Source organism: Bufo gargarizans, chromosome 8 (assembly GCF_014858855.1).
Source record: "Bufo gargarizans isolate SCDJY-AF-19 chromosome 8, ASM1485885v1, whole genome shotgun sequence".
In the NCBI taxonomy this organism is placed as follows: Eukaryota; Metazoa; Chordata; class Amphibia; order Anura; family Bufonidae; genus Bufo; species Bufo gargarizans.
Window position 1 is genome coordinate 167,601,633 of NC_058087.1, and position 25,846 is coordinate 167,627,478.

At 47.3% G+C, this 25,846-nt stretch overlaps 1 protein-coding gene across 3 annotated transcripts in view; it reads left to right on the top strand.

Moving 5' to 3' along the window:
* The window catches only part of TTYH3 (tweety family member 3), a 78,108-nt gene that overhangs the window by 40,087 nt on the left and 12,175 nt on the right, over positions 1-25,846 (top strand). Inside the window, exons 4-13 of one of the 3 annotated variants that reach the window (XM_044305124.1) lie at positions 789-1,009; positions 2,367-2,462; positions 5,151-5,223; positions 5,383-5,458; positions 13,031-13,086; positions 14,319-14,411; positions 14,605-14,697; positions 14,783-14,919; positions 15,883-16,059; positions 19,341-19,396. In XM_044305124.1, the coding sequence (XP_044161059.1) occupies positions 789-1,009; positions 2,367-2,462; positions 5,151-5,223; positions 5,383-5,458; positions 13,031-13,086; positions 14,319-14,411; positions 14,605-14,697; positions 14,783-14,919; positions 15,883-16,059; positions 19,341-19,396 (1,078 nt within the window). Of the gene's footprint in view, positions 1-788; positions 1,010-2,366; positions 2,463-5,150; positions 5,224-5,382; positions 5,459-13,030; positions 13,087-14,318; positions 14,412-14,604; positions 14,698-14,782; positions 14,920-15,882; positions 16,060-19,340; positions 19,417-25,846 lie in introns of all 3 variants that reach the window. The other 2 variants (XM_044305123.1, XM_044305125.1) reach the window with 2 other exon arrangements.

The following is a 25,846-nucleotide window of genomic DNA, read 5'->3' on the forward strand; positions in this document are numbered from 1 at the left end:
CCGGTACCCCAAAAAACTCAGCAGCTAAGATTTGGGGCTTGTATATACTGACAATATGACAGTAGGTCATTCATGTCTGTTGCAGGGAAAGCAAACGCTTACTGCTCGGTTTTACCAAAGCTAACAGTCGGTCACTGGTGTCCCAGCAAGGGACATTATACTCTTCTGGCAAGTGGGGGTTGTCCAGTGCATAAACCTCGTCATACAAGGATACAATAATCCCTATCGTCATGTGCAGTCCTAGAAGGAGCTTACTGCATAGAGTTCAAGATGTGTCCTCTGCTCCCCCCTAGTGGTGACTGTAGGCGGCTAGAATTGAATTTTTACCTCTGTGTCCAAGCAAGGGATCTGGAGCTGTGTCCACTGTGAAGATACATCAGGATATTGATCTGCATGGAATTTTTTGTGGGTATGCCATGAATGTCTAGAATGGGAAGGCCCCTTTCTAAAAACAAAGTAGTGTTTTTTTAAATGGGTTTTCCGGTTTCGGGTAAGCACCTGACCGATCCCGTGCCACCTCTCTGGTTCTCTCGATTGGGCTCTATTACGTAGCCGCAGCAGTGACTTCATGTTGACAACACATGACCGCTATAGCCAATCACTAGCCACTTCAGGTGCACCGCTGAGGCCAGTGATTGGCTGCAGCAGTCACGTGTTGTCAAAATGACGTCACTGCTGCAGCTGGTTAAATAGAGGAGAACCAGAATGGAATCGGTCAGGTAAGTACTTACCTGTTCTTTATTTCAGCTGAATCCCAGTCGTACTCATAACATGCCCATTTCTTCCAGGTGACGGAAACCACCATAGCGCTAAACCAAACTGTGGAACCAAATCTACTAGAACTGGAAGCCATGTTTACAAAGCAGACGGATTACCTGCACATTGTGCAGAAGCTTCAGGGTCTCCTATACACACTAGTGCAACAAACCTCCGACATCCCCTTCTGGAAAAACCAAGACGTGTCAATGGACGACCTGGCGGAACAGGTGGATCTGTATGACTGGTACAGGTATGGGAATGCCCGCTCCATCACATCTTCCTGCATGGACAAGTAGTCATAGACGCTGACCTCGTGTCTCTTGGTTCAGATGGTATGACATGTTCCTTAAAGGGGTTCTCCACATACTGATTATTACTATGGCAGGAGGAAATAGAGGAAGTATAGTCTGATTAATGCCAAGCCTCACTACCTTCCCTGCCCTTGGCGGAGTGCCACTTTGACAGACGAAGGAAAAGGAGATGCTCGGTCAGTCTTTGATTGGCACAGCACTGGCAACAATGTCTGCATCAGCCACACTTTGACCTTCTCCATGTCGGGCTGTTATCAATTAGATTTTTCCACTTAGTGGAGGTCCCCTTTATTACTGCTGTGGTGATGATACTACTAGAAAAGATCCAGAAAATATTCATCAACTGGTCTATGAAGCTTGCCGGGTCGGGCTGACCTGTCGCTTCTCTCTTCTCCCCATCTCTTTTCTTCTTCCTCTCCTTTTTCTTCTCCTCCTCCCTCTTCGATTTGCTTCCTCGTTTTCTTCTTCTTTTCCTATTCATCTCGACTTCCCTCTCTCCTTCCTCTACCTCTCATATTCCTCTGTCTCTCGCCTTCCCCTTTCTACCTCTCACCTAGACCTGTCCGCTTGCGATCCCCTCTTCACTCGCCTTCTTTTCCTTCTCCTTCCTTATCGTCCCTTCTCCCACTCTCATCTATACTCCTGCTTTTCTTTCTTCTCTTCCTTATGTTGAACACAACCTTTACTTGGTTACATTTGAGAGAATTGATAGGAAACTACTTTTTAAGAACCCAAATTGTATTAAAGAGCGTTCTCTCACTCCAGTAAGTGGCATTTAGTACTGTAGAGAAAGTTAATACAGGGCACATACTAATGTATTGTGATTGTCCATATTGCTTTCTTTGCTGGCTGGATTCATTTTTGCAATCACATTATACACTGCTCGTTTCCATGGTTATGACCACCCTGCAATCCATCAGCGGTGGTCGTGCTCGCACACTATAGGAAAAAGCGTCGGCCTCTCTGGGGGCTGGGACCGTCATAGTGCACATAGGCTGGTGCTTTTTCCAATAGTGTTCAAGCACGGCCACCGCTGCTGGATTGCTGGGTGTTTAATTTGCAGCCAGACCCTTCATCTGTGACCTGTAAACTCAACCAAGTGGATGTTCAGGCCATGGTGCTGTGTATTGTGGGTGCTTTAGGGCACGCAACATTTAAACTTCATTTATTTTCCTTTGTCCTAAGACCCCCATGATTTAGGCGGCTAGTTTTTGCCTAGATTTGAGCATAGCCATTTTTTCCTCCACCAGCCCTTTGTCTTCTGATGTACCAGAATGATTTGTCTTCTCTTTCTAGGTGGTTGGGGTACCTGGGCCTGCTCCTTTTCCACGTCTTCATATGCTTGTTGGTGCTATTCGGCCTTATACGGAACTCGAAGGCCATCCTGGCCGGGTGAGTAGTCATCATCCAACCTCTATTTTTGACGTGATTTCCATGGTTACCCCGAGGCGCTGGTAACGGTTGCCACATGTCTGATCTATTGTCTGGAATAAAATAATTAGTAAATGGCGCATTTGTCCCCGGGAGGGCAGGATTACATATCCAGCGACTGTACTTTTATTGGATGCGGAGTACAAGGAAAGTGCCAGATACGTTTTTCTGCTTTATATGGAAAAACGCTCTGCTGTAGGCACCGGTTACGTCCTGTGCGCGCACAACAGGCGGCCAGTTTATGGACTAGTCCAGGGTTAGCCTCTCAGGAAAAAAATAATAATCCTATCTTGGGGAATTCTTATATATATATTTTTTTTTTTACGAAAGAATTAAAAAGGGCTCAAAGTAAAGTAATGCACAAGTAAAGTACTGTTATTTGTAATTCAGACCCCAAATTATTTAAAACCCCCTACATTCAAAACCCACTCCAATTCATTCAGATCCCTGTATTAATCCGGACCTCCAACCAGATCCCCAAATATATTAGGAACCCAGAGCAGATCCCTGAATATATGGGGAACCCAGAGCAGACCCCTAGATTAATTTTGACCTCAGCAGACCCTCTAAATTAATTTAGGGAGAACCCCAAAATTTAAATTAGACCAGAGTAGACCCCCTAAAGTAATTTAGGCCCCTTAAATTTATTTAGTCCATGGATCGGGGTCAGACACCCTACATTAATTTAGACCTCGGCAGACCCCCCCTCGGCAGACATTAGATCACTAAATTTAGATGCCAGACCAGACAAAATAAAGCGTTACTGTACCTCTCCTCTCTCCCCGGCCCCCCTGACAGCTGCCAGCGTCAGGACATTACCAGTGACGCAGAATACGACGTCCTGGCTCCGGACATTTTTGCCGGTCGAGAACCACCAGTCTCTGCTCAAAAGCTATGTTGGGGTCCCATGGAACTACAGGGTACTGCTGAGAAACAGGGCACTAGTAATGGTCCTACGGTTTTCTACCGTAATGATCATGTCCCACACATGTATATAGCGTCATGGGCAAAAATAGCAAGACCATGTGGATGGGATCGATATCCATTCTTGGTGACGCTCACCTTGCAGTCAGGCGCGTATTCCCTGCGCGCTTCTCTCATCAAGTTCTTCTCGGCAGAGATGTCCCTTTAAGTGAAGAGTTCACGGCCTGACTCCGTGGCATAGGATTTCCCCGTAGCCCCGCTTTACCTTTGCCCTGCAGCTTTTGGGAATTTTTCAGCTTGGCTTTGAGCTCAAAGCCCTTGGAAGTGTCTAATCCTCATTACTAATTCATCGACTACGTAGCGGTACTTTGAAGTGTCTTTGCTCTTTTGTTGCGTCCCGGGTAGAAGCCTCTGCCGCCTTCAGGTTACATAAGGCAAAGAGGTGGCAGATGGTGCGAAACTTTCTCACAGAGTTTTATAAGGAAGTTGGATACATGAACGGGGAAGGACAAGTTGTGGAAGACACTGATTACCTGAGAGTCTGGTTGTTGCCGCCATCACCCCAGGGTTTACCTTTAAACATCATATTACATCTAGAAGTTTTCTACATAACTTACATATCTTGTATTGATCCTGAGCTGCATTCATATTTCTGGTGGCTTCAGAGCTGCAATCTTCCATTCGCCTGCTCAATCAGGTGTCTGGACAGGATTTGCTCAGCTGATTTGCATCCCAGAAAGTGAAGTCTTTAACATTGGGGACTTACAGTAATCTGATGTAGGATATTAGGCTTTCTCCAGAGCTGTACTCACAATTCTGCAGGCTTTAGAGCTGAAATTTCCCTTTCCATTCTGGGAAATGCCATCTTTACACCAGGGACTGAGGAGAGAAGCGCTGGACATATTGGCTTTCAACATGCGCAATCCTTTTTTTTTCTTAAGGGAATGTTAACCACTTATTCTCCTCCCTCTGTCGAGAGCATTTGTATGAGGAGGGGGGAGGGGGGGGGGGGGGGAAGCTGTTGGCCAAAATAGATTATTTGACACCTATGTAAGCTGTGTGGCCACCTTTGCACCCGCTTTTCTCCTGCTCTGCCTGTGTAAATCTCGGCTTCTTATAAGCATGAACCAGGTAGATCAGCATGAGCATCACTGCAGGTATATTTCAGATACAAGGCTGATCCCGCGCGTTGTGTTATGGGAGGGGATGCCTTACCATGAAGTGACTCTACATAGCCAGAATATGATCCTCACACAGTGCGATGAGAAATGAGAGGATTGGCCAAATGCTAAAAACCACACGTCCCTAGTATAACGAGAGTGAATCTAAGGAATCCATATGGTGGAAATATCCAGCTGCTATGGAAAATGCAGTAGTCGGCAAAAGTAGCTGCGCTCTTCCGACTCCCATCATCTATTGGGTGTACATATCCAGCGGCTGGATGGGATTCACTGGTTTGCAGCCCTTGTTTTTGTGTAATACCCTCATCCTCCTCTGGCCTTCAGCTACGATGATGTCGCCACGTTTTTGCCTTTTAGCATTTTCCCCACTGTACGGCTCTGAGAAATGCTGATGTACATGACCGACGTTCCAGCAGATGGGGGGGGGATTGGCCGGTCGCCATGAATTTTAGAATGTCTGCAGATTCGCCTCCACATACTGTATGTGCCTAAGAATTGCAAAAATCCACCCGTATCGATGAATCTGCTCCTTTTGTATTCACAGTGTGTGCTTCCTCGGGGTCCTGGCACTGATCGTTAGTTGGGCATCCATGGGCCTGGAGCTGGCGGTGGCTGTGGTAAGATGAACACTACGAATACTTTTATTATTTTGTTTTACTATGGTCACCTGTGCACCATCAAGATGGCAGAGATCCGAGGTGTACGGCCTCTTTTATGTGTATAACATGTATGGTAAGGGCTTGGTTGTGCTAACCGTCATCTCCATTATTCTCAAGGGCTCCAGTGACTTTTGTGTGGAACCGGACAAATTTGTCTCCAAAGTGGTGGAAGAAAAATCTGTCCTGAATGCAGGTAATTTTTCTGTTTACTAGTAGAGCGTTTGAGAAGGACTAGGGCAGGGATGGCCAACCTGAGGCTCTCCAGCTGTTGCAAAACTACAAATCCCAGCGTATTCAGACTGCCTACAGCAGGGCATGGTGGGAGTTGTAGTATTACAATTAGGGCTGCAACGATTAATCGACTTTATCGATAATATTTGATAACTGGATTCGTTGTCGACGAATCCAGTTATCGAATAATCGCCGATTCGTTGCTATGCGGGCGGGCGGTTTACTTTTAAATCGGCGCATCTTTATTTTACCTTACAATGAAGCTCCAGTAACGGGCAGAGCGGACGGCGGCGTAACGTCACTTACACATGTGACGCGCCTGCTCCGCCTCCTTCATTCATAAAGTGGGCGGAGCAGGTGCGTCACGTGAGTGAGTGACGTTACGCCGCCGCCCGCTCTGCCTGTTACTGGCGGGTCATTGTAAGGTAATAATGATGCGCTGAGTAAAAGTTACTGCCAGAATAGTCTACTGCTGTGAGCAGCGGGGCCGGGGCTGTTATGGGGAGGGGGATCTGTGGATGGCACTGTTATGGGGAGGGGGGATCTGTGCATGACACACATAGCATAAGATGCTATATAGTGTCATCTATAGATCCCCCCCCCCCCCCCATACCAGTGCCATCCACAGATCCCCCTCCCCATAACAGTGCCATCCACAGATCCCCCTTCCCTTAACAGTGCCATCCACAGATCCCCCTTCCCATAACAGTGCCATCCACAGATCCCCCCTTCCCATAACAGTGCCATCCACAGATCCCCCTTCCCATAACAGTGCCATCCACAGATCCCCCTTCCCATAACAGTGCCATCCACAGATCCCCCTTCCCATAACAGTGCCATCCACAGATCCCCCTTCCCACAACAGTGCCATCCACAGATCCCCCTTCCCACAACAGTGCCATCCACAGATCCCCCTTCCCACAACAGTGCCATCCACAGATCCCCCTCCCCACAACAGTGCCATCCACAGATCCCCCTTCCCATAACAGTGCCATCCACAGATCCCCCTTCCCACAACAGTGCCATCCACAGATCCCCCTTCCCACAACAGTGCCATCCACAGATCCCCCTTCCCACAACAGTGCCATCCACAGATCCCCCTTCCCACAACAGTGCCATCCACAGATCCCCCTCCCCACAACAGCGCCATCCACAGATCCCCCTTCCCATAACAGTGCCATCCACAGATCCCCCTTCCCATAACAGTGCCATGCACAATTTGTTTTAATATGGCCTTTGAACATAATTCTTTAAGTAAAATCATATAAACCTCTTTGTTTTGTAATTTTGGTGTTTTTTCCTGAATAATCGATTAAATTATCGACAACTAATCGATTATTCAAATAATCGTTAGCTGCAGCCCTAATTACAATAGCTGGAGAGCCGCTGGTTGGCCATGCCTGGACTAGGGTATACCGGTTAACAACATCAAGCTAAGCAGCAGCTCTCAATGTCAACCCAAAAATAAGAATGTTTAAAGAGAAATAAAAATGTGGAAATGTACGTTCGGTATATCGCTTGGCAGCACCTAATGCCAAACAGCTGCTGTGAAAGCAAGCAAAATGTAGGGTTGTTTAACTAACTTGCGAAATTTAAAATCTGAAATATATGTATATTGCTAAACAGAATCACTCAATGCCAAGCAGCTGCTGCAACAGCAAACAAAATCTAAGAATGTATAAAGAAGGAAAAAAAACTAAACACAGAAATGTATGTGCGGTATAGCGCCACGTACCATTCAATGCCAAGCAGCTGCTGCAAAAGCAAGTGAAATATAAGAATGTATAAAGAAAAGAAAAAAAATCTGAAATGTTTGTACATCGCCAAGCGTCAGCACTTAATGTCAAGCAGCTGCTGCAAAGGCCAGCCAAATGTAGGGATACTTAAAGAAAGAAGTGGAAATTTTCAAATGCTGGGTGTAGATTTGGGTGACTAATTGAAGGTATGGAGGGTCTTTTCCGGTTCGGAGGTCACATTAATAAGATTTGGTATATTAACCAATGTTGAAAACCCATCAGGGACCACAGCAGGTTCACGGCCTATTGAGCGTTGGCTCGCCCCCTGGATTTTAAGTGCAATGGTTGACCATCTCAAGACTCCTGTGAGCAGATAGATCAATGTTTGCCGCGCTTCTATTAAAGGGGAAGTGTCCTGACCCGTCGCCATTATTGCTGCCCCTCCACACCTGCATTAACTCAGATTAAAGACCCCGTGATGCTCCGGTTCAGATGGTTTGTATGGAGGCTTCCATTAGGGAGGATCAGACTCTGTTTTCAATTTACAGATTTTTACAGCATTTTAACCCTTTACTTCTGTCACATTGTAACACTGCAGTCCAATGCCATACCGATTCAGGCCTCATGCACACACCCGTGTCTGTTTTGTGGATGTGGTCCGTGTGCCAACCACATTTTATTTTTATTTTTTTGCAGACCCGTTGACATTTTGCAGACTTAGTCTGTCTTTTAACGGCTTCGGAAACCCCGCGAATGATCTATGTGCTTTCCTCATCTATATGTTCATTCCGCAAAGAGAGAACATGTCCTATACTTGCCTGCAAAATGCAGACCACAGGCCTATTGAGGTCAGCGGGTCAGCCCAAAAATGCGGACGGTATCTGTATTTTGCGGACCGCATAAGACATGGTCGTGTGCATGGTGCCTTACATGTAGTCCTTTAATTGTCCTTTTTCATAGATTTTAGTTCATTAGCAAAAGGCTTCCTAAGGGAATAGGCCTCCAGACTGCTGTAGAGGGGTGACACCAATGAAAATGTATTAGAATTACATCCCCATTTGATCAATTTTCCATTACGAGTCACTTTATTTTTATTTTTTAGTCTATTTTAGTTTGAGTTTATTACTATGGCAACTGATGGGGCGTCGTGACAAATTCATACAATGGCATACTGCTAGGATGTGCCCTAATGTCATGGACAGCGGGGACCTGGCGGCTAGGACCGACCGACTCCTAGCGTGAGCCACCATGGTCCCACCAGGTGCTGAGCAAAGAACTGTAAGCTCAATGCCAAGCAGCTGCAGCAAAAGTGAACAGAAATGTTATAAAAAAAAAGTATAAATATTATATAAAAGATTAGAAAAAAATCCTCAAAAAATATTGCCATTTTCAGTTGAAATGGACGTATAGATGCCATAGAGGAGATCTCAAAGTACTGGACCCCGTCTAAAAGCAAACAGCCGGTCACAAGCCTGTCCATGTATTCATTCAAATGTATAGATGGCGGCTTAAGTCTGTTCAGATGACAACCCCTTTGAGCCTATGTTGTTTATGCCAATCCATCGTGAACAGTATGTCTCTAGCTCCACTACCTCACTACTCCATAGAAATATATTATTCACCCATTACCGGTGTGAGGCCTCCCAGTACAGCTGCAAAAATACCAGATGAAATCATCTCAGACAGAAAATCTGCATTCTGCTAACAAGGTTTTGCACTTTGGAGACGCCGCCATCATCTGAAGCGCTTACTCATCTCTAATTTAGCAGCCGAGACTTGTAGAAACCCTATTTAAAACATCACTGGCGAGGTGATATAGGGCAGACGTTGGCTTCCAGAAGACCTTGAAGTTCAACACTCTCTAATGTGAGATTGATCCGTTCCTTCAAGGGCAGTAATGACTTTGGAGGATAATACATCACTGATTTTACCCCTCCTTTCCCTCCTCTCTATAACTGGATGTTTCGTATAGATGTAGAGGAGACGTATGCCCATCCTGCGTTGCGTATACGTGTGTGCCATGTTCAAAGAGGCCTGGGATGTATGACCACCTCTGCCTTCCATCTGTGCCCATTGTACATTGTCTTGGGCCATTCATATACATTGAGTTACGCAGTCTGGCTGCAGCTTGCCGGCCATGGGCAGCACGATATGTGTGTCAATTCAGCAGTGAGATGGATTTCTCTGGGTATGGCTTGGTCTGGTATGATGCAGTCAGTAACCACCCCTGTTGAGATAGTGGTCCATCTATGTTTTCTGCACTCCACTCATTTATGTAGCTAGTTCACCTGTAACCCCAAGGAGGTATGGACGTTGCCCTGGGAAGTTCCCCAGATCATGGTCTCCAGAATAGTAATGGATTGGCAGCAGCAGCGCAATCGGGGACAGAGACCCAGGTTGTCAGTATGAGTGAGATCAGGATGCAAGGTACCAGGAGTATAGGTAGGAACAATGACAAGACTCAGAACAACAGGTACCAGGCAGACAGTCGAAGGGGCTGGGCCATGGTGGTATCCAGGAGCAAGTCCAAGATCGGGGTGAAGAACAGAGACCAGGATCAGAGCGAGAAGCAGTACAACAGGTACCAGGCAGACAGTCCAAGGGGCAGGGGCATAGCAGTATCCAGGAGCAAGTCCAAGAACAGAGACAAGGAGCAGAGCAAGAAGCAGTACAACAGGCACCAGGCAGACAGTTCAAGGGCATAGCAGTATCCAGGAGCAAGTCCAAGATCGGGGCCAAGAACAGAGACCAGCATCAAAACGAGAAGCAGTACAGCAGGTACCAGGCAGACAGTATTACAGTTCAAATGGGTTGTCAATACTGCAGGTTATCTCCCAGCCACAAGATCGGCTGGGGTCTGACCACTGGTGCCAGTGTTCCCCTGTTAAAATTGGCGTGGTGGCATGCACGCTACTGCTCCATTCAACTCTGTGGGGCACGTGTGTTCGGCTGTATCCGGCATTCCCCCTTGACACGCATGCGTATCTGCCGCTCCATTCAAACAAGAAACGCAGACTGGTGGGTGGTGTTGCCAAAAAAAGGACTTGACCGTTTCCTGCCAGTGACCTGATGAGGGCGCTGAGCGGAATTGTGCTGCCCTTGGCTAATTACAGTTTATAGGCTCAGCGGAGCGATAGACAAGAAAGATGAGCAGCTGGTGGAAGCCTCCTCGGAGTAGAGCGATGAATTATACAGCACGTCTGTCCGCAGCCGCGTTCCTGGTAGCCTCCGTACATAGACCTGCACGCAGCACATCTCCTGAGACACTTCTGAAATATTCAGTGTCCTCGTCATTCAGACATCAGGAAAGCGTTTTCTCTGGATGCTTGTGGAAGTGGGGGGGGGGGGGGGGTTATTGAACATTTAAAGCAACCTTTACTACCTGGGGCTGGACTTGATTTCAGGGCCTCCATTGCCTCGATTGTGCCGATGCGTCAGCGCGGTTTTATGTATTTCTGTATATAATCGCAGAATATGGAGGTCAAAACACATGAAAGAACACTGGCTGCTCTGATACTGACCGGCACTGACATTTCTCCTGTTTTTAGGACACTCTCTCTCTTTTTTTTTCTTCTCTCTCTCTCGCCCCCTCTCCTCTCTTTGCATCTCTTCTATTTCTTCCTCCTTACCTGTCTTCTCTCTCTCTTTTCTCTCCCCTGTCCCCCCCTCTCTTCTCTCTTTTCTTCCCCTATTTTTTCGCCCCTCTCTTTTTTTGTCTTGCCCCTCTTTTCTTCCCCCTCTCTTCTCTTTTGCTGGGGATGGGGTAAACGGAGGAGGGCAAAGAGATGGGGGAAACGCATGGGAGCTTCTCTCTCCCCTCTTTTCTCTCTCCTCTTTTTTTTTTCTCCCCCCCCCCCCCCCTCTTCTTTTGCTGGGAAGAAAAGGGGAGATAAAACATGTCTCTCCCCTGTTTCCCCTAAACCCCCCCTGGTTTTTCCCTCCTTCTCTCTGCCTCTCTTCCTCCTTCCCTCTTTTCTGTCTCTTCCCCCTCCCTCTTTCTCTCATCCTATCTCTTCCTTTTCTCTCCCTCCTGTTTTCTCTCTTCCTCCTTCCCTCTCTTGCGTCTCCCCTGCTATTCTCTCTCTCCACTCCCCCTCTCTCCTCTCTTTCCTGTTTTCCCTCCTCTTCTCTCTCTTCCTCCTTCCCTCTCTTGCGTCTCCCCTGCTATTCTCTCTCTCCACTCCCCCTCTCTCCTCTCTTTGCTGTTTTCCCTCCTCTTCTCTCTCTTCCTCCTTCCCTCTCTTCTGTCTCCCCTGCTATTCTCCCTCTCTCTCCACTCCCCCTCTCTCCTCTGTTTTCTCTCCTGTTTTTCCCCCTCTCTCACATCTTATCACTCTGTGTCCCTCAACTCTCCCTCTCTCTGACATAACCTTCTTCTCTACCCGATAGTTGCCTTCTTTTTGGGTCAGGTCGGGCTGGGTTTCCTTCTCCATGGCTTTGAATGACTCCACTGCTGGTGGATTCAGGGTGTGAGATTGGAGGCTGATGTGTCTGACAAGAGCAGCTTATTAACATTGTGAAGCTGATGGGGCGGCTCTCCTCCACCAAGCGTGAGAACCTGGTCTGCCCGAGATGTCTCCTCAGCAGCTGGCTTCTATTCGGCGTTCCCCTCTCTTCAGTCTGCTCTTGGCGTCATGTCTTAAATTATAGATGTCATGTCCTTCTTCAGAAGCTAAACAGTCGGGATGTGCAGAGCGAGGCTTTAATGAATCTTAGTCCAAGATAGAAACCACTACAAGGTCCAGCGTTGGTCCAGGGGATCTAAAGTGGGAAATAAAACCGCTTATAACAGTGGATTCCAAAGAGTGGACCTCTAAAGCTGACCACACACAAGATACTTGTGGATTGGCCACCCGTCTCATGTGTATGGGGGTCTCCCAACTCTCCCCCTACAGCAGATGTTCAGGGAACTTGGATTGGGCTGTTAGTTTTCAACATGCCTGATGCTTTTGTTCGCAGGGGAGATAAGCCAATGCCTAAGATATCGGGCAGCAGCTTATGATGGCCGTACATGTGAGATAACCAGTGGCCAAACACTCATTTGGATGGCAGCTGCCTCCCGATCCTCCCAGGCATATGCATGCTTACCTCGGCCAAGATTGTGTATGTAGTGAATGGAGAGAGGGGAGACTCCCCCGAGAACAGAAGGATTGGGGCGATTGATATTCCACAGTCTGAACCCTACCTCTCGTGAAATCAGGCGTTGGGGGGGCTGATTAGAAAATCGGTATAAATACTCCAATTCTACATAATCTTTGTCGGGGAAGACTACTACCACCATCAGGGGAACCATCACACTGGAGACTGCTGTAAAATTAGAGACCGCCCCCCCCCATGCAGGTCTGGTGCCGTGTATAATCGTATAGCAAGTGCAATGGTGATTTAATGTCTCGATGGGCAAAGCGGTACGTTTCTTGACTGTTTGCTCCTCCTAGAATTGATAAAGCGTCCATCTCGCCACGTCCGACCGTGATTGGAATTATAACGGTGATGAGTTCCCATTGCATAAATGGAGAATGTTCCTGTAAATGACCCTCGTACCGATGTAGCCAGACGTCCATTTACAGTTCCCGCTGAGTCTAATTGCCGCTCTAGAAGTGAGAGATGCAAACGCCATATATATCTAACGTAAAAAGGTTTTCCATCCCCAGCGATTCCCTGCGGCCCTTGAGCTCTATGCTAAATGGCTTACCTTCTGCGTTATGCTGATAAGGCTGGAATCATCTCGTGTCACGGCTCCGGCTTCAGGCGCATTTATAAGTATTAACATATATATTTTTTTTTTTTCTCCATTTCAGAAATTTTAAACTACTATCTGTTCTGCAACCCAGCATCTGCTAACCCTTTTCAGCAGGTAGGTCTTGCCGTGCGCCACCTCTGACGTCTACCGTTGGGTGTCCGATGAGGCTCGGAGACAAGTCAGCAGAACTTGTGCTAATTCTTTACACATGCAGGGAAGAGAAGACATCTGCATAGAGTGTCTTAATACAGAATAAACCGCCGTGACCGATTCTGCAAGGTCGGCCATGATTGTCTGATAAATGGGGGTTTGTCTGCAGAACAGGTACCCTAGGGATGAGCGAGCCCAAACTTCACAGGTCCGGTGTTCGGGTGGGTTAGGAATTCTGTTATCGGTTCCGTTAACCGAAGCCTTTAGGGTCCATTCACACTTCCGTATTTGTTTTGCGGATCCGTAAATTGCGGATCCACAAAACACTAACACCGGCAATGTGTGTTCCGCATTCTGCGGACCGCACATCGCCGCCACTCTCATAGAAAATGCCCTTTTTTCTCCGCATTTGCGGACAAGAATAGAACAAGTTCTATTTTTTTTTTTTTTGCGGAACGGAAGTGTGGATCCGCAAATGCGGATGTGGACAGCACATTCCGGCCCCGTTTGAAAATGAATGGGTCTGTACCTGTTCCGCAAAATTGCGTAACGGATGCAGACCCATTTTGCGGACGTGTGAATGGACTCTTAAGCGGCATTCCGTTTTGATCCGTCCTAATTGAAGTCTATGGCCAAGCATAACGGATCCGCCTGGTTTTCATTATGCAGGACGAAAAACAAAGTCCTGTCGACAGGAAACAAGACGGATCCATTATGCTTGGCCAAACGGATCAAAACGGAATGCCTCTTAAAGATTTCTGTTTTGCATTCAGTCTACGAATTCCGTTACATTCCATTATAACAGAATCCATAACGGAATTCCTACACCACCCGAACACCAAATCCCAACCTGTAAAGTTCGGGTTCTCTCATCCCTAGTGCATGCTCCGCTGAATGGAGAGGATGGTGCACGTGCATGACCTCCTCTCCATTTATTCTGTGCCTCGGCTGCCTCACCGGGAGAGACAGGTGGTGGTACCAACTCTGGCAACCCCACCTATTGGGATATCTGGGGCCATCACCAGGAAAACCTGCATGGCTCTTTCCATAGCTCCCATAGAGGGATGACATTTTGGTGGAAGAATCCCCACATGTGCATCGGGGTCACTACTAGATGTATCTGTCGCCAGATCACATAATTTATTATTCTCGATGGACCAGGAATGAACCTTAACGTCCTTGTGTGTCTTCTATAGATGTTGTCGAGCGGCCACAAAGCCCTGGTGGAGATGCAGGATGACGTTCTGGATCTCTTGCGGTCCGCAGTTAAAGATTACCCCAGGTCCATGGTAAGTCTGCCTTCCTGCACCCAACTAGATCATTGTGCTGAGAGGTAGGTGGGCTCGAGGCCTTCTAGCAGCCCTTGGTTTCTGCATAACTTTTGCTTTGCACTGCCAGTTCATCAGTGGTCTCTAGAAAACGTGCACCTGACCACGTGGGCAGAAGGTGTCTTTTGACAATTTGCCATTTCATTGCACACAGGACAAACTGACCAACATACAAGGAGTCCTCAACGCCACTGAGATCAACCTGCAGCGTCTGACGGCTCTGGTGGATTGCCGCGGATTACATTTGGTAAGGGCTATGCCAACCGTGCCCGGTTAGTGTGATCTGTGCAATAACAAACGATAAGATGCCTCTTGTGTGTTATCCCTTTAAGGATTATGTGCAGGCTCTCACCGGTTTCTGCTACGATGGCGTAGAGGGGCTCATCTACCTGGTACTTTTCTCCTTTGTCACTGCCCTGATGTTCAGCTCTATAGTTTGCAGTGTGCCCCATACCTGGCAGCAGAGGAGGTGAGTCCCTAACCTCATCTTGTTCATGTATGTACTCTACTGTCTACCCACAATTCCTTTCTCTTAAAGGGATATAAGTCAAAATGTGTCTATCCATAGGACAGGCGATATCTATATGACCACTGTGGGTCCAATCAGTGCTTCTCCATTCCTTCTCCCCACAAACTTTGAATGCAGTGGCGGTCAAGCTCATGCGGCGCCGCTCCATAGCACTGTATTCAGTCTTCAAATGAAGCGACAGGGCACTTGTACGGCCGCCGCTCCATGCAAAGTTCTCACCGTGGTCATGAAGCAAAGGGGAATGGAGTCTCAGAGCCCCCCGTCTGTTCATCATGGGGGTCCCAGCGGTTAGACATTTTATATTAAACTTCAAAATCCATGCTCTACCAATATCACTTTCCCATATGGACTCCCAAGTGAATATTTGGACTTTCCACTATCCTGCGCCACTTTGGCCATCACGCACTTCACTGTTATGCCGTATGGCGTCTCATTTAACGTATAAATCTATTTTTTTGTATTATAAGATTTGCGCTTGGCGTTCCTCCAGATGTGCATTTTTGTACATCATTTCCAGTTTTTGCTTTCTTGTCACGTTCTCTAGTCCCATCCAGTGATTTTTGCGCATCTTCTGCCCCCTAGTGGTCCTATAGCAGATTACAGTTTTTTCCCCTCTCACCATACGATATCATAAAGCTGCATCCATATTATATGCGGCCTTGTCCCTATTGGTTTGGAAATTGTGCGCAGCCTATCCGTAGAAAATAATAGAAGTTGGATTTCCGCTTTTCCGCTGATGTCGCATTGTGCTTGGAAGTATCGCAGATGCTTTTTGCCTTTGTGATTCGGATAGATGAAGCAGAGTCGGACAGTGTGCTCTGTAGATGGCAAGCATTGGCTTTGACGTTGGCATTTTCTTGGTGAGACGCACTGGTAATTTTTGCAATGTTTTTTTCCTGCCAGGGGCAGTTATGAAGATGGGGAGGAGGAGGCCGCGACGCCAGGGACACGACAGACTCATGACAACCTCTACAGGGTGCACATGCCAAGTTTGTACAGCTGTGGGAGTAGCTACGGCAGCGAGACAAGTATCCCAGCGGCCGCACATACCGTGAGCAACGCTCCTGTGACAGAGTACATGTAAGTCCTCCGCGTAGAAAGGGTGGTATCTGTGGCAGAGCCTGTCACATGCCAAGTGGACTCTGACTGAGAGCCCCCTGTGTCACACATGCCCCTTTCTCATCAGAATTTCATCTTATCTTTGGTGACCCCAGTGTTTTGCGTTACATTCCCTCACTTTTTCAGTTACCTCTGTGGGGAGTCTTGCAATGACATTTGGAACAACTAGGCTGGCGAAACCAGGGGAGCAATATACCGTACGCATCCAGTAGCGCACGAAACCAGGGGAGCAATATACCGTACACATCCAGTAGCGCACGAAACCAGGGGAGCAATATACCGTACACATCCAGTAGCGCACGAAACCAGGGGAGCAATATACCGTACACATCCAGTAGCGCACGAAACAAGGAGGCTTAGTCTGGGCTCCCATACACCCGAGGGAAACCAATAGCAGAACAGATGCCATGGTGTTCTATGGGATTGTTTCTGGCTTTGGTTTTAACACTGGACCACCCCCAGAAAAACGTAGCATGCGGCATTAATTGCAGTGTCCTTCATTGCAGTTTTTGGTGGCACAAATATAGAAAAAAAATATATAAAAAAACTTTTTCTTACATTTTTATATGGTTTATGTTTAACACTAAATAACCTGATAAATGAATTTTTCGGGTTATTGCAATTGTGTGGGAGTCTACATGTTGGCTTTTTTTGTTATGTAATTATCTGTGTATTTATACAAAATAATTAGCTTTTTTTTGTTAAAAAAATGCAGGCTTTTCAACTTTTTATTTTATTGTTTATAGCAATTTATCGCATTAGGCTACATGCACACAGGTTGTCTTTCATAAACTCCACATGAATTTCCATGCATTCTGCACCAAAAACTGATTGCGTCACTTGCAGTTTTTGGTGCAAATTGGAAGCAGTTTTGGCGCAGATCTCATCCCTTGCATTGAAAAGGGTCAAATTTGTGCAAAACGACCGCACAAAGAATTGATGCTGTGGATTTTAAAAGCAGGACGTAATCTGCAGTGTGTGCAGATAGACTTAGGCCTCATGCGCATGACCGTTGTTCTGGTCCGCACCCGAGCCGCAGTTTTGGCGGCTCGGGTCCGGACCCATTCACTTCAATGGGGCTGCAAAAGATCCGTTGCTCCGTTCCGTGGCCCCGCAAAAAAAAACTAACATGTCCTATTCTTGTCCGTTTTGCGGATAAGAATAGGCATTTCTACAATGGGCCGCCTGTTCCGTTCTGCAAATTGTGGAAGGCACACGGGTGGCTTCCGTGTTTTGCGAATCCGCAATTTGCAGACCGCAAAAAACAGAACGGTCGTGTGCATGAGGCCTTGGAGAGACTATTTTAATTTACTACTGATCATGTTTTAGCATTCTTCATACATAGATCATACTGGATGCTAAGGTGAAGGGGAGCCAGTCACCAGGAAACTCACTGATAACCAGGCGCAACGCTCGGCTGAATGTAATAACGTAGAGATCCATTGCTTCATTCAGGAGAAAAAGTACTTTTAATATATATGCAAATGAGTAGTTAAGTGCACCAAGGGCGGGCCCAAGCCACTCGGTGCACCCTTTGCTTTCTCTACCAGCTCCTTCCCTCTCCTCTGATTGACAGAAAGGACATTGATATGCCTCACTGTCTCATCTGTGGGCAGATACTAGTTAGGGAGAGTTCACATCTCCCTTTTTAATTTTGCATTCCTCTGATCCGTCAAACAGGATCCTGTAAAAAATGTAAAAAAATTCTGTAGTAAAAAAAGGATCCTGTTTAAAAAAAAAATATATAATAATAATAAAATGGATCCTGTTGCACATTTGGCATCCGTTTGAGCCATATCTGTCTGAGATCCGTCTTTTTTTTTTTTTTTTAGACGGTAAAAGTCTTGCATGAAGAGCTTTTTTCTGTCTAAAAAAAAAAAACGGACCTCGGACGAAAATGGCTCAAACAAATGCCAAATGTGAAACATGATCCGTTTGGTGTGGTGTTTTTTTTTTTTTTTTTTTTTTTTATACAGGATCCTGTTTTTCAGGTTTGTTTTTTTCCTTTTTGTTTTTCTGGCGGATCAGAATAACGGAAAATGAAATGGAGATGTGAACTCTTCTTTATAAAGTTATAATATACGGGTATACAACAGGGTGAAGGCATGGCACACGCATGGTATTTACCTGGGTACTTTTATATGGTCATCACCTCATTGTCAGCTGCTTGTTCAGTTTCTCTTAAAATTAGAAGACGAGTAAAACTGCAACTTTTTTTTTTTATATTTTTTTAATTCTAACTATAATTAGCAGACCCTGATCGCTTCTTCCTAAATAAGTCACACATGGATTTAAGCTGGAATCTGTAAATCTGTAGACCAATAGTTTTTTGGGTAGGTAGAAGCCACCATATGTATAGCAGACAGGCACGGCTGAGCTGCCCCATCTTCATGGTCTACCAGGCACAGCCTTGTACTATGCCTGGTATTGCAGCTCAGTATCATTCACTTCAATAGGATGTAGCCGTAACAAATTGTAAGACCAGGCACCGCTACGACCAAAAATACGGAGCTGCGTCTGGTAAAAAATGAAGGAGACGTTTCGCTCAACAGGGCACCATGGCCCCTTTAAACAGTTGGGATACAGAGAGTTGGACCCCAAGGATCTAACATTAATGACCTACCCCAAAGCTAGGCCGTCAGTTTTGACATCCCAGATAACCCCTTTTAATTATTGGGGGTCTCCTTTTTTTGAGGTCCATTGGGGGCAGTGCCTTGGTATCATTGGCATCCTGGCAATGTAGTTTGGCGCTCTTGTAGGAGCTTTAGAAACCTTTGGCAATCAGATCTTTTATGGCCAGTGGGAGGTGGTGGGTATGGCTGTGATGAAGGTCTCTCCTTCTGTAATTTGGGGCAATTGAGCCCCGTTGGTTCTCCTTACTGGCCAGGAGGGCTCACCAGAAGGGCCTTCCACCTTTCTTGCAGCCTGCACCCTCTTTGCCAGTAAGGGGCACTGACAAGACTAGATATGCCCCTCGTTTGCCTACAGTACTAGGAGTTAGCTGGGAGATTGAGTGGCACCGTCTCCCCTTGAGCAGGGCATCTTATGGTATTTTCAGTCTCCTCCTCCTTGGTCTATGTTGTATAGGTGGTGGCGTGGTTATCAGCATTTCCTATGGTTGGCATCTCTTTGTACCACTGGCTTTTGTAGGCGGCCGCTTTGAGCAGAATCTGTTTGGTCTGTGTCTTGACGCTTGGATTCTGAAGCCACAATTTTTGACCAAGGTGTTTCCATTTTTGCAGGAGTCAGAATGCCAACTTCCAAAATCCCCGCTGTGAAAACACTCCTCTGATTGGCCGTGAGTCACCTCCTCCTTCAGTAAGTTTTGTCACCACTTCACCCCCATCATCAAGGCAGAGCCGACTGTGTTAGTGCTCCTCGCTTCCCACACTTTTTGTACAGCAATCCTCAGCACCATTGTCGGTACTGAACTAGACGCATTTCAGGCTGCAGTTTTTGGTTCTGTAGAAAAGCTGGGAGAAGGGAATGATCTTCATTGTACCTGAACATCGGAAAAAAACGGACTGCGTACTTGGCGCGCTTATAACTTCTTCACACTAAAGTTGTGCTAAAAAAAAAGGGCAATATCTGATTTTATTAGCCATAAGTGCAGGACCTCAAAGGTTGCTTCAGGGGGGCTAAGACAGCGCGAGGGCTGCACTACCAAACACAATCCACGAGTGGTACTGTTTCTGGTCTTGGGCAACCCCTTTTAACTGGGGGATTAGACTATTTATCCAAACATGGGCAACATATTGGATCTGAAATATTCACTGGCATTTTAGTTTAATTAAATGCCTTTACTTGCCGGTTTCCTTGCCCCGCTAATGCTGCCACCCTGCCTGTTTTTTTTTTTTTGTTTTTTTTTTTTAATACGGCTCGTACACCCCGCTGTGCCCCCCTGCAGTTTTCCCGCTCAGTATCCTAATCCTGAGCATCGGTACAGGGACGAGGAGGAGACACCTGCGTTTCTCAAGGGAGCGTCTCCTTCTCCCTGGCTGTACCGCGATCCAATCACAGCGGAGAGCGTCACAGCCAGGGAGAAGGTGAGCTTTTTTTTTCCTCCCTGACTGTGAAGCTCTCCGCTTGGATTGGATCGCGGCACAGCCAGGAAGAAGGAGACGCTCCCTGAGAAACCCTGGTGTCTCCTCCTCCCTGTACCGATGCTCAGGATTAGGATACTGAGCGGGAAAACTGCAAGGGGGCACTGCGGGGCGTACGAGCTGTATTTGAAAAAAACAGGCAGGGTGGCAGCATCAGCGGGGGTACCCCACAAGTAAAGGTATTTAATTAAACTAAAAAAAATCCATGAAAGGTCCCCTTTAAAGAAGTGGTGTTCTCATCTCACTGCCCAAAAATGATCAGAAAAACTGTGATTGAACTAAGTATAATCTGCTAGTGGGGCTCGGTCAACGATCCTACAACCACGGTGGGGCCCCCTTTATATTGAGTTCTGCAGCAGGGCGTATGTGGAGGCAGGGTCACATTGATACTGGGGGCATCTCCACTTTCTGTGTTACCGACTGCCCCTCTGGCGTGGTAATGGTCGTACAGATGCTGTACATCTGCCTGTGGTCATTCCAAGATCATTGACTGAGCACCACCAGCAGTTTGTACTTTGTCAATCTCGGCTCAATCGCAGTAAGTTTTCCAGATAGTGTAGAATATCCTGAGGATCTTCTATAAATGTCTGTAGATGCGGGTCCCACCTCTGGGACCCATATCTAGTTCTAGAAAGGGGGTCCCTTGATCCTGTCCCTCCGAATTCCATCCCAAGTGACGCTGCCTCCAGGATGCGAGAGGTGGCCGTGTTTATGGAAACTGCAGGGCTCCCTGTGTTCTGCTTCTCCCATAGAAATAAATGGGACCACCTCTCACCCCCCGCTGGGTGCAACAGCCAACCAGTTGATAGGTGTAGGTCCTAGAGGTTAGCCCCACATCTCTTAGACATTAATAGCTTACTAGAGGGATACTGTATGCCATAAATGTCTTAGCTGGGGAATACCCCTTTAACCTGTATTTGGCTATATATGGTCCCATTCAGGTACCTTTTCCACATATACCTTTTCTTGGGCAAACCTGTTGAAGGTTGGGGGCACACCCATCAAACAACTCCAGCTTTGTCCTTTTCCGTATTAATCTGAAGGAACCTGAACCCTGATAGTGAGACTTTAGAAGGGAGGACAGAAAATCTCAAGAGCACAAGATCTTGGGTTTCTTTTTAGCAATGCATTTGGCCAAAAGTATGTGGACACCTAAACCATCACATCCATACCTGCTCGTGCGAACATCTCATCCCAAACCATGGCCATTCCCCTTCGGTTGATGTAACATCCCCATCTCTTCTGGGGAAGGTTTTTATTTTTTTTACTTTATTTTGGAACGTGACTGTAGGAACCCTGTTCCGTCAGCTAGAAGGCAATTCGTGAGGCGCAGCGAAGATGTTTGGGCAAGGCTCTCAGATGGTTTTACCAAATGGATTTGGTAGTGGTGTCGCGTTCTTCCACACCACATTCAGAGGCAGAGTAGAGTTGGAAATACACATTTCTCTAGAGTGATTTTGATGCCACTACAAAGAGACAGAACGGAAGCAGCTCCTCGTAGGGTAAAAAAAAAGCTCGGTAACGAGCAGTAGAGGAAGACATTGGTGAGATCACCTGTTCAGGACGCGCTCTTCACAACGCTGAAGTTACGTGTACGGCGGAGACGCTGCATGTATTCAAGCTTCCAATGCATTTCAGGGCATCTGGGATTCCATCACGCTACAGCGACTGGGAGGTGTTCAGATGTCCCGAAATGCGTTGCTTTTAATGAGACTTAATAGGAATAAATGACCACAACGACGTCTCCAGAGCTTCATCTTTGATCTTCAAAGTAAGGTGTTCTTGTTTTCTTCGATTGAAGTGTCCTGTGACCGGTGAGCTCTTCTAGATTTTAGCTTGAAGGTGATTGATGGAAGACGGTGAGCTCAACCTATGGAAAACAATCTAAATTTTTTACAAATGAACCAACAGATTTATGCAGACCTCACCCTGTATCCGATCCTTTCTTTAGGTTCTTCTCTGCCTTTGTGTTATTTCTGGTGAAACGACATCCATGAATCTCCTGATTTTTATTTTTTTTCCTTGTTACTTGATGCCATTTTTGACTTTGCATTGAGGGTTTCGATTAAAGGGAACCTGTCACCTGCACTGTGTAGCATCGTATAGTGACAGGCCACCACTGCTTTCATGGCAGTCAGTACTTTTAGATAACTGACTTGATACATCCCACACCTCTTGCCAGCGCTGCGAGAGAGATGAGTCTGATGCTGCTCACTGCCCTCGCCCCCCTCTTCCTAAACCTGTCAGATCATCCAAGGGGGTGGGGGGGGGGGGGGGCGGCAACAAGCCGCCTCAGACCTATCAATCCTCCTCGAAACGCTGCTATGCACTGAGAGTTCACAAGTCAGTATGCCAAGGCCACCCACATGTGTTGCAGATTATGAGCCGATTCTCGTGCAGCATAGTACAGGACCAGCCGAGTGTATGAGATTTCACATCTCGTGGACATTTTTGCTTTTTGGTTTGAAATCCGTAGCATGTCATTTCTTTGTGTGGTTCTTTTGTGCAGATTTCATCCTTTTCAAAGCAAAGGTGAGCGCTGCGGTAAACCACATCAGAAACGCACCAAAAACCGCAAGTAACACGTGTGGTTTTTGGTGCGGAGGGATGTCTTAGGCCCCTTTCACACGAGCGAGTTTTCCGCACGGGTGCGATGCGTGAAGTGAACCTGACCCATTCATTTCAAGGAGTCCGAATGGACAGTTTTGCGCTGCGTATGAATGGCAGCATGTTCTATATTCTGCGTTTTTCACGCACGCCTAGCCGCATAGAGGTGAATGGGGCTTCAGTGAAAAACGCATTGCATCCGGATGCAATGTGTTTTTCACTGATGGTTGCTAGGAGATGGACCTCTTTCACACGAGCGTGACGGATTAGGTCAGGGTGCGTTCAGTGAAACTCGCACCATTTTGCAAGCAAGTTCAGTCAGTTTTGTCTGCGATTGCATTCAGTTTTTTCTGCGCTGGTGCAATGCGATTTGAAGCGTTTTTCACGCGCGTGATAAAAAAACTGAAGGTTTACAAACATCTCCTAGCAAGCATCAGTGAAAAACGCATCGCACCCGCACTTGCTTGCGGATGCAATGCGTTTTTCACTGAAGCCCCATTCACTTCTATGGGGCCAGGGCTGCGTGAAAAACGCAGAATATAGAACATGCTGCATTTTTCACACAACGCAGAACTGATGCGTGAAAAAAAACCGCTCATGTACACAGACCCATTGAAATGAATAGGTCAGGATTCAGTGCGGGTGCTAGGCGTTCATGTCACGCATTGCACCTGCGCGGAAAACTCGCTCGTGTGAAAGAGGCCATATTGTTTGTAAACCTACAGATTTTTTTTTCAGGCTGGTGAAAAACCGCTCAAAATGCATTGCACCTGCGCGGAAAAAACTGAATGCAATCGCAGACAAAACTGACTGAACGTGCTTGCGAAATGGTGCGAGTTTCACTGAACGCACCCTGAACCTATCTGTGTCGTTTGTGTGAAAGAGGCCTTACAGAAATTCATGCAAAATTTCGGCAAGACACCTCGCCCCTGTGTGCAGGTAGCCTAGAAGTACTGACTGCCATCACAGCAGTGACAGACTGCTGAAACTGGCGAGTATGTCCCTACACTATGCTGCCCTCCATGAGGGTAGCACAGTGCGGCTGACAGGTTCCCTTTAAAGGGGTTGTCTGGGTTCAGAGCTGAACCTGGATATACCCATAATTTCACCCCGGCAGCCCCCCGATGTTGGCATTTCATGCTCCGATGCTCTCCTTTGCCCTGCGCTGGATCGCTCAGGGCACGGGCTCTTTTATTTACTATAACACACTGCCGTTTTACAGGCTAGGGCAGCGCTAAAGCCTGCCCATCAGTGCAGGGGACGTCACCGGGCTCACTGCTGGGCGGAAGCCTCCACCTGGCAGCCCCATGGAGAGCCGCGGTACGTCACCGGAACTCCAGAAAATGCCTTTGACTTGCGCGATTTAGCACAGGGCAAAGGAGAGCATCGAAGCATGAACTCCTCCGATGGTCTTGTCAGGGGGGCTGCCGGGGTGGTTACAGTGCCTGGCACATACCCTAAATGTAATGAAAATACAAAATGTAGATAGAGGCTACACGGTGACTGCTAATGTTGCTCCTTGAAGGTTAAAGGAACACTAAACACAGAAAATGCTTCAAATATATTCCAGCTCCTCCTTTTCTTTTGATCGTATTTTGTCGCGCACTACAATTAAAGGGAGTCTGTCACCACAATTCGCCATTATAGACCGCTTACATAGCGCTGTAGCATAACTTTTGTAGTTTTGTTCTGAAGTTCACGAGAGGCAAAAACGCAGTTTTATTCATATGCGAATGAGGGCTCGTAAGTGCCCAGGGGCGGCATTTGGGCTCGTAAGTGCCCAGGGGCGGCATTTGGGCTGCAAGTGCCCAGGCCGCTCTACCTTCTTCTCACTTAACCCCTCCCCAGCCTGATGCTTGGCCCGCCCTGTAAGCCTCTTGCATCATCCAGTGTACTGTCCGAGATCCCATGAGTGCGCAGTTCACCGCCGGCCCGGGTATGCGCACTGTGATGGCCATTATGGGCAGTGGCATCGCTCCATGCAGTGCGCATGCGCCGGCGCAATCTCGGCCAGTACACTAATTGAGGAAGGAGCTTACGGTGCGGGCCAAGCAAGATGCTGGGGTTATCTGAGAAGAAGGCAAAGTGGCCTGGGCACCTACAGCCCGAACGCCGCCCCTGGGCACTTGGGAGGCATCATTTGCATATGAATAAAACAGCATTTTTTGCCTCTGGTAAACTTCAGAACAAAACAACAAAGGTACCATTTGGCTCATCTATAGTTATGCTACAGCGCTATGTAAGCGGTCTATAATGTCAAATTGTGCTGACAGACTCCCTTTAAGGGTCCATTCACACGTCCGCACCCGTTCCGCATTCATTCTCTATGGGGCTGGAAGAGATGCAGACCGCACACAGTGTGCTCCGGAAAAAGATAGAACATATCCTATTGCGGACAAGAATAGGCAGTTCTATGGGGGTGCCGGCCGGGTGTATTGCGGATCCGCAATGCACTACAGACGTGTGAATGGACCCTAAAGCTGATAAACAGACCTTCCCTCTGTGCCCAGGAGCTCAGCCATGTACCCCCTGCTCCTCCTCACTGTCTCTAACTGTAAGACAGCTGTCTGCAGCAGGAACCTCCTCCCTGTTCTGTCTGCAATAGGACAAGAGATCACAAAGCCCTGCCCCTTTACTAGGCCACACCCCTCAGCCATGTACCCCCTGCTCCTCCTTACTGTATCTAACTGTAAGACAGCTGTCTGCAGCAGGAGCCTCCTCCCTGTTCTGTCTGCAATAGGACAAGAGATCACAAAGCCCTGCCCCCTTTACTAGGCCACACCCCTTAGCCATGTACCCCCCTGCTCCTCCTCACTGTCTCTAACTGTAAGACAACTGTCTGCAGCAGGAGCCTCCTCCCTGTTCTGTCTGCAATAGGACAAGAGATCACAAAGCCCTGCCCCTTTACTAGGCCACACCCCTCAGCCACCGACTGCAGATGGAAGAATGGCGCAAGAGATTAACCCCGTGTTCTCAGTAGGTTTTCTACAAGGCTGTTTGTGTCAGGATCATGAGGATAATCTCACAGACCGACAGAC